General features: G+C 48.0%; 1 protein-coding gene across 1 annotated transcript; it reads left to right on the forward strand.

Moving 5' to 3' along the window:
* Positions 1-5,323: 5,323 nt before the first annotated feature.
* Positions 5,324-7,387, forward strand: LOC143858138 (uncharacterized). The gene is made up of 2 exons (XM_077368770.1): positions 5,324-6,697; positions 6,777-7,387. Exons 1-2 carry the CDS (start codon positions 6,254-6,256, stop codon positions 7,239-7,241), a joined length of 909 nt encoding a protein of 302 aa, XP_077224885.1. The 5' UTR covers positions 5,324-6,253; the 3' UTR covers positions 7,242-7,387.
* Positions 7,388-7,637: the final 250 nt, after the last annotated feature.

Genomic DNA, 7,637 nt, shown 5'->3' on the forward strand with positions numbered 1-7,637 from the left:
GGTTTTGGGAAAGGCTTTATTTGAAATCAGCGAGTCGCATAGTTGTCATAGTTGGTTGAGTCGCATGTCTTTGGGGTTCTCATCGGAGTTCAGGTTTGTTTCCAATGTTTGGTACTGTCATTGATTTCAGAAATCCTGCTGTCGACGCCAGGCGATGAGGGAATGTTTCTTGAGCCAACCCCTTGCCCTTCCTATCATTTTTCCTATCTTAGGGTCTTCACAGGGTTTGAGGGGTTTCCTTTCTTTTCGGAATTGTTCTTTGCGCATTCCTTTGTATCATTTTCGAGTTTCGGGATCCCATCAATTTTGGGGGCTCTTCTCATCTTTCTCTTGGGTTCGGCGACGATGGAACGTTTCTTGAGCCAACCTCTTCCCTTCCTGCCTTAGAGTTCTCGCAGGTTAAAGGATTTCCTTCTCTCAGAGCGTTTAACTAGTTAGGACCCTTCCTTAGTGGCTGATTGTTCCGTAGTTCTTCCTATAGGGTTCTTGTTTGTCCCTTTTGTTTAGAAGTCTGCCCTTAGGGTTAGAAGGTTTTTCATCTCTCGTTTATTTAGGGTTTTCCCTCACAGGTTAGAATTCCTCTCTTTTGGATTCTAGCTAAGCCTCGTCAGCTTTTGGTCATCTCTTTGAGATCTTTTGTCTCGTATCGGAATTTTAGTTCCCTCGCTTGTTTTCTTTCCCCCCAGGCTTTAGGGATCCCGTTTCCCTCTAAATTACTCTACCGCGATATGGTGGGTAATGAGGCTCTTCTATCGGATCCCCTTTAGCTAAAAGGGTGTTAACACTTCTTTTAAATCGTCAAAAATATAAAAGCATTTCAAAAACATTTGAAAACATCAAAACCCCTTAAAAAAATCTAAAGTGTTGAGTGTTTCTTTTAGAAGCGTAGTTTGAGAGTTCGTTTCGAACTACGTTGGCTTGATCCTCTTTCACGAGGTACGTAGTGCAGCTTGGGATTCTTATCCCAGGTCCAGCCAAACCTTTGTAAATAAATCATTTAACCCTTTTAAAAATACCAAAAATCTTCCAAAACCTTGCTTTCGAAAAAATTCTTCCTCTAGAGTTAGGGTTTTGTCTTAGATAGAGAGTTTTAGAGTTATGGTCTTGTCTTTGATTTGTTGTCTGTTTGTTGTGTGCTTGTTTTAGAGTTAGGGGTTTGTCCTAGAGTTATAGGAGCGCCTCCGTCCGGTCAGTTGGCGATTCACATCGCCGGCTGATGACTAGGTCTTGGATACGTTAGCAACCCTTTGTTTTTCTTAGAAAATACAGCCTAGTTACACATAGGTTGTAGGAACCACCTGCATTAGCTTAGGACTAATCTGCATTTAGTTAGGGCATATAGGGTGTCCTAAAATTCACAATTCACTAGAATTTAAATAATCGTACAAGAAGCTTTTAATAACTAGTCCGGTCTTTTAGATCGAGTCTAAGATAGAGGTCTAGGTGTCTTAGGCATCCTAGCTTAGAATAGGCGCGAAGAACTACGTTGCCTTGATTTTCGTGGAGGCGGGGATACGTAGGCTTCTTTGGATGAATACCAGACCATCCGAGGACTCGGGCTAAATCATTTAGAGTCTTAGGATTTGTTGTGTTATATTGTATATTTTGTTGTGTTTTCTTACTTTCTTGTGCAGACCTATACCTTTAGCTGTAGCATGCATGTGTTCGTCCACCAGAACTTAGACACCTGTTAGGCATGTCACTCATAACCTAGTTGTCATTAGGTGACACATCTTTTATCTTACTTTATGTGTGTTTATTATTTCATCCCCGAGTCATGCATGATTAGGTAGACGTTCACTCGGGGATATTTGTTCCCATTTCACATGATTTTTACCCAAACTTCTTCGAAGTTAATGAAAAATGGCATAAGAGACCAAGTGTTCGCACTCGGGCGAATTAGGGGCGCTCTTCGGACCTTCTCCATTCGTCATCAGACACGGACCTTTTGTATCTCTGGTTATCCATTGCAAACAGAGCATTTGTTTTGGTTCCATGGCGCATCCATGGATGGCGACTCTGAGTTATTTTCAGATATATCTTGGTTTCGAGCCCTGACTCCGGATCATGATGTATCTCTTTCTTTTTATATCGCCACTCATGCTATGCTGTGAGGGTGGCAACAGTTTCGAGAGTTCCCTGGTAGAGCTCTCCTTCACGTTGTGGAGATCTTAGAGGATTGCAGGAGGGATCTCGCGTCCCTCGGCACCGTCCTCGGATCGGGGTCCACACAGTGACACTTATATCATTCTACTGTTCTCTTGAAAAACTCTTCATTCTGTCAGTCTCTAGTCTTTAGGTGCTACTTCTGACTAAGATGAAAATATACTTTGTTCAATGGAGGCCTTTTTTCTTGTTGATTGGACCGTTGATCTCTCTTTAACCACTATTTGATGATTCCTTGAATGTGATTCGCTTGCTCCAAGGCATTAGGCCTTATACTTGGAGATTTGCGGGATTCGTTGATGAAATTCAATTCATCATCTATTTTCTTTAAGCATGCGCCTCGATCTGCAAAGGTGTGGAGATGAGCTTGCTAGACAAGGGGACGAGAAGGAAGATTTGGAGCTGTTCAATTTTTTACCCCGTTGATTTGTTTTTGTTTGTTGTTATTTCTAAATTCACAGGAGCCTTTTGTAGAAAACGGCCATAAGGGCCGCACCATTGGATCCACGTCATCCTAAGGGTGCGTTTGGATCGTCGGAATAGGGATTGAGAATCGGTATCTGATTCTTTTTAAGTTAATTCTGCCGTTTGGTTCAAAACCTGGTAAGGGAATGAATATGACGGGCGGAAAATATCCTGGAATCTTGGGCGGATTTTGTTACCCACCCTAAGTGGTGGTATTCTGATTCCCATCTCCTTCTATACGCTTTCTTGCGAATTTTTTTCCCTTCAACCACCGCCCTCCCCACTTCAAGATGCCCAGAAATTTTCACTGGACATGGAATAGACCACTCCATTGATGGCTACCTACAGCTGCAACCAATATAATTTCTTTTTGCTGCAAACCCCATCAGTACCCTCACCCAAGCCCTATTCCCTCGCCTCAGCCCCAACCCCTCTTCTTTCATGAACCTCCACCCCACACACTCAAAAAGCCCTTCCACTCGCCACTCTCACCCAAACCCTATACTTTTTATCCCCCTTGCTGGTATGATGGGAGATGTTAGACCTAAAATCGGTAACAGGTACAGCAGTGATGTAAGGGCTGAGCTGGATGACTAGGGGAGCTGAGTCCTGAGGGACTGGAGTGAACGAGGAGTGAGGTGGTCGAGAATGAGTCCTGCTATGAGGGCTGAGTCCTGCACAAGGCAAGCGAGGTCAGAAGACCAGACCGGGTTTTACTCCGGACAGGCCCTTCGACACTCAAGTCAGTATGAGCAGGAGTGAAGGGGAGATGTCTAAGAGTTTTTAGGGAGAGAAGGGATTTTTCATTACCCATTGGTCTGAACTTTGATCCCCTATTTATAGGGAAAATCTGGTGAGGTGTCCTGGACAGGTGCCTAGGACAGGTGGCGGCCTGTGAGAGGCTGCAGCTCACCTACTCTGGGACAGGTGGCGGCCTGTGAGAGGCTGCAGCTCACCTACTCTGGGACAGGTGGCGGCCTGTGAGAGGCTGGTGTTTTCACACCCCATCAGTTGCCCCCCAGTTTTCCAAGTCATTGAGAGACTTGGGAAAGTGTGATCACTCGTTATTCGGGATGGGCAGACGTTGTTTGAAAGTGAATCGGGAAATTCATTCTGGAGATCCAGTCCGGAGTCTGGAGTTCGGAGTCCGGAGTTCGGAGTCCGGAGTTCGGAGTCTGGAGTACGGCTTCAACCGGACTGGCTTTTGGCGCGGTATAGGACGCGTCATATTCAGTCCGGAGTACGGCTTCAACCGGACTGGCTTTTGGCGCGGTATAGGACGCGTCATATTCAGTCCGGAGTCCAGAGTTCGGAGTCCGGAGATCGGAGTCCGGAGTACGGCTTCAACCGGACTGGCTTTTGGCGCGGTATAGGACGCGTCATATTCAGTCCGGAGTCCGGAGATCGGAGTCCGGAGTACGGCTTCAACCGGACTGACTTTTGGCGCGGTATAGGACGCGTCATATTCAGTCCGGAGTTCGGAGTCCGGAGATCGGAGTCCGGGGTACGGCTTCAACCGGACTGGCTTTTGGTGCGGTATAGGACGCGTCATATTCAGTCCGGAGTTCGGAGTCCGGAGATCGGAGTCCGGAGTACGGCTTCAACCGGACTGGCTTTTGGCGCGGTATAGGACGCGTCATATTCAGTCCGGAGTCCGGAGTTCGGAGTCCGGAGATCGGAGTCCGGAGTACAGCTTCAACCGGACTGACTTTTGGCGCGGTATAGGACGCGTCATATTCAGTCCGGAGTTCGGAGTTCGGAGCTCGGAGTCCGGAGTACGGCTTCAACCGGACTGGCTTTTGTCGCGGTATAGGACGCGTCATATCCAGTTCAGCTTTTGCCGAACTGATTTTTGTCGTCTTGCGGCCAGTCCGGTTCGGACCGGACTGATTTTTGTCGTTTTGTTGAAACGCGTTATATCCAGTTCGGCTTTTGCCGGACTGATTTTTGTCGTCTTGCGGCCAGTTCGGACCGGACTGATTTTTGTCGTTTTGTTGAAACGCGTTATATCCAGTTCGGCTTTTGCCGGACTGATTTTTGTCGTCTTGCGGCCAGTCCGGTTCGGACCGGACTGATTTTTGTCGTTTTGTTGAAACGCGTTATATCTAGTTCGGCTTTTGCCGGACTGATTTTTGTCGTCTTGCGGCCAGTCCGGTTCGGACCGGACTGATTTTTGTCGTTTTGTTGAAACGCGTTATATCCAGTTCGGCTTTAAAGATCCAGTACGGAGTGCGGAGTGGAGATGTGAATTTTCATGCGCGTAGGAACACGCGCATGCTTGATCGTATTTTTTTGAGTGGGAGAATGTGTCCGTCATAAATATGGGACACGTGGCGACATTCGAGTGTCCTCGAGATGCGTGCGTCGCATTTATTGCCCCACCGCCTCTGAAAAGCTATAAAAGGAGGTTTACCCCCTTTCATTTTTTTACTTTTTACTTTTCATCTTTTCTTCTATTTCTTGCTCTGGGAGCTTCGACTTCTCAGTTCTCAGTTCGCAGTGGGAGTTGCGCAAGGACTTGACGAGCTCCACTCACCGGTATTCCTCTCAGCCCTTCTCTTTACTGCATGTCTGATAGTAATTCGAGTTCCGAGTCCGGTACGGAGTCCTCCACTAGCAGTAGTTCAGAATTTAGGCCGCCGCAGGAGCCTGTAATGGCTAAGACGTCCGCTAGGATAGATCTTGTAAATAGAGACGACGGAGGGGACAGGGACGAGGTGTTTTTAGACTTGAACGCCACTCCACTCCCCACTAGTAGTCTCCCCCGAGCAGAAGGGAGTGTTGAAAGTGACGTTGTTGAGGCGTCTACAACATTCCTTCCTGGCCGGGCGGTGGAGGTGATCGCTAGAGCGCGGATGGATGCCAACCCAAAATACAACCTGCGAGCTCTAGTCGAGGAGAACTACCTCACCAGGTCCATGCTAGGGGACATTAGGGATAAGTATTGCGTGCCTCCAAGATTTGAACTGAAGGCAGTTATAGAGGGAGACAGAGCCTGTAACGAGAGCCGAGATCTCTGTATCTATGAGGAGTCGATGAGGGCGGGACTCCGATTCCCTTTGCACCCATTTTTTGCAGCGGTGCTTCGATACTACGGACTGGCCCCAGCTCAAGTAGCTCCGAACTCATGGAGACTACTGACTGGGTTCTTGTATCTCGTCCACGGCCGGTTAGAGAGGAGCGTGAGCTTGTCGCTATTCCGTGCTTGTGCACATCTGAAGAGGCATAAGGAAGGGGGCTGGATCTACATCAGCCAGTGCCCGGAGCTAAAAATCATTACCGGCATCCCCTCGTCAATACATTCATGGAAGAATAGGTTCTTCTACGTCGAGGATAAGGAGGCCAGTGAGCCCTGGCCTGTCTCTCTAGTGTGGGACACTCCGGACACTTCCAAATTAAGTCGAAAGCCGCTCCTCGAGAGTGAGGACAGAGAGACTTTCGCCTTGATGCGGAAGGAGATTGAGCAATCAGGCCTTATCCACTGTGCAGAGTTCTCAGGAGAGGAGATGCTAGTTGGATTGGGCGTGAGTGCCGCGACTCCAGAACATATGTAGCTAGACCTGTCTTTAGAATTTGTTTATTTTTATATGCTTGCTTCTGACTGCTCGCTTGTCTTGCAGAAATGAAGAAACAATCGACCGTTGAGAAGATAAGACAGGGAGCCCAGCCACGGGCACAGGAGGGTGCTGCACAGGCACAACAGGAGCGCCAGAAGAGAAAGGCGACTGTATTGGCGAGTCCGGCCCCATCACAAGGCACTCCTCCACCCCCATCTCAGAGGGCCAAGACTACGGTGAAGCTAATAGGCCCCTTTGCCCAGGGTGGTGGCTCTTCTAAGTCCGGTGGTGCTTCTACTGGAACCGGCTCTGGAGCCCGTCCTCCTACGGAACTAAATGAGAACGTTTTTCGGACCAATTGGGCTGTTCTGAAGGATGATACTGCCCTAGGCGAGAGCCGGGTAGCAGCAGAGATCATGAGCAAGTGTCTGCTGCGGAAGGACAAGCAACAGGTCCTTCGCGAGCCGCCAGCTACAGGAGAGGAGGCTGTGTTATCCTCAGCTTACCAGGTAAGGAAGAGGTCATCAGTCTGCTAACTTTCTGCCCATTTCTTCCTTTTACCATACTGATGCCTGTTTCTGTCTGCAGATCTTGCTCTACTATAATGATCTCAAGGAGAAGAGCAAGAAATTCTCTGAAGCAATTACCGAATCCGAAGAGGAGAACGGGAAGCTGGCCCGTGAGGTCCAGGAGCTTCAAACGAGCATCGGGCGAGTACAGGAGGAGAAGAAGTTGTTGATGGAGGATCTGGCCTCAGAGAAGAAGAAGCTGGATAAGGCTGCCGAGGCTATGAGCGCCCAGAGAGAAAGAGCCAAGGAGAGGCAGAACGTCGCAGTGAAGGCGGCTGTAGAAGAAAAAGAGGCCGAGCTCTTCAGCCTATCGAGTGAGGCTTATAGTCTCGGATACTACGACTGCCTCCAGGAGCTCCAGGCCTGCAATCCAAACTTAGTGATGCAGAATATGACTCTCCCTGCCAGGCCAAAGATTACTGATGAGGAGCCAAATGCTCCTACTGATGCTCCTGCTGACATCACCTCTCTTCCAGACGCTTAGTATTTTTCTATTTTTATTTTGACCTCATTTTGTAATGGTCATTGAGACCCTACAGCTCTTAGCAGCCTCTTTAAAATGAATTTTGTAATGGCCCTCGAGGCTCCACATATTCTGATCAATGAAATCACATTTGTCCTTCTTTGTCTCTGATATTTCTCTACTGAGTGATTTGCTCGACTTGTCTTTTTAATTTTGATAACCTGGGACTGAGGCTGTTGATAGTCGAATTGTGACGAGCTGGACTTCCAGCAAGTACCCAAGTTTAGGAACTGGGTTTCCAGATACAAACACCCAAGTTTAAGAACTGGGTTTCCAGTGAGTACCCAAGTTTTGTGAACTGGGTTTCCAGTGAGTACCCAAGTTTAAGAACTGGGTTTCCAGTGAGTACCCAAGTTT

This window comes from Tasmannia lanceolata, unplaced genomic scaffold (assembly GCF_043159265.1).
Source record: "Tasmannia lanceolata isolate RefF3 unplaced genomic scaffold, GAP_Taslan_0.1 ptg000025l, whole genome shotgun sequence".
Classification (NCBI taxonomy): domain Eukaryota; kingdom Viridiplantae; phylum Streptophyta; class Magnoliopsida; order Canellales; family Winteraceae; genus Tasmannia; species Tasmannia lanceolata.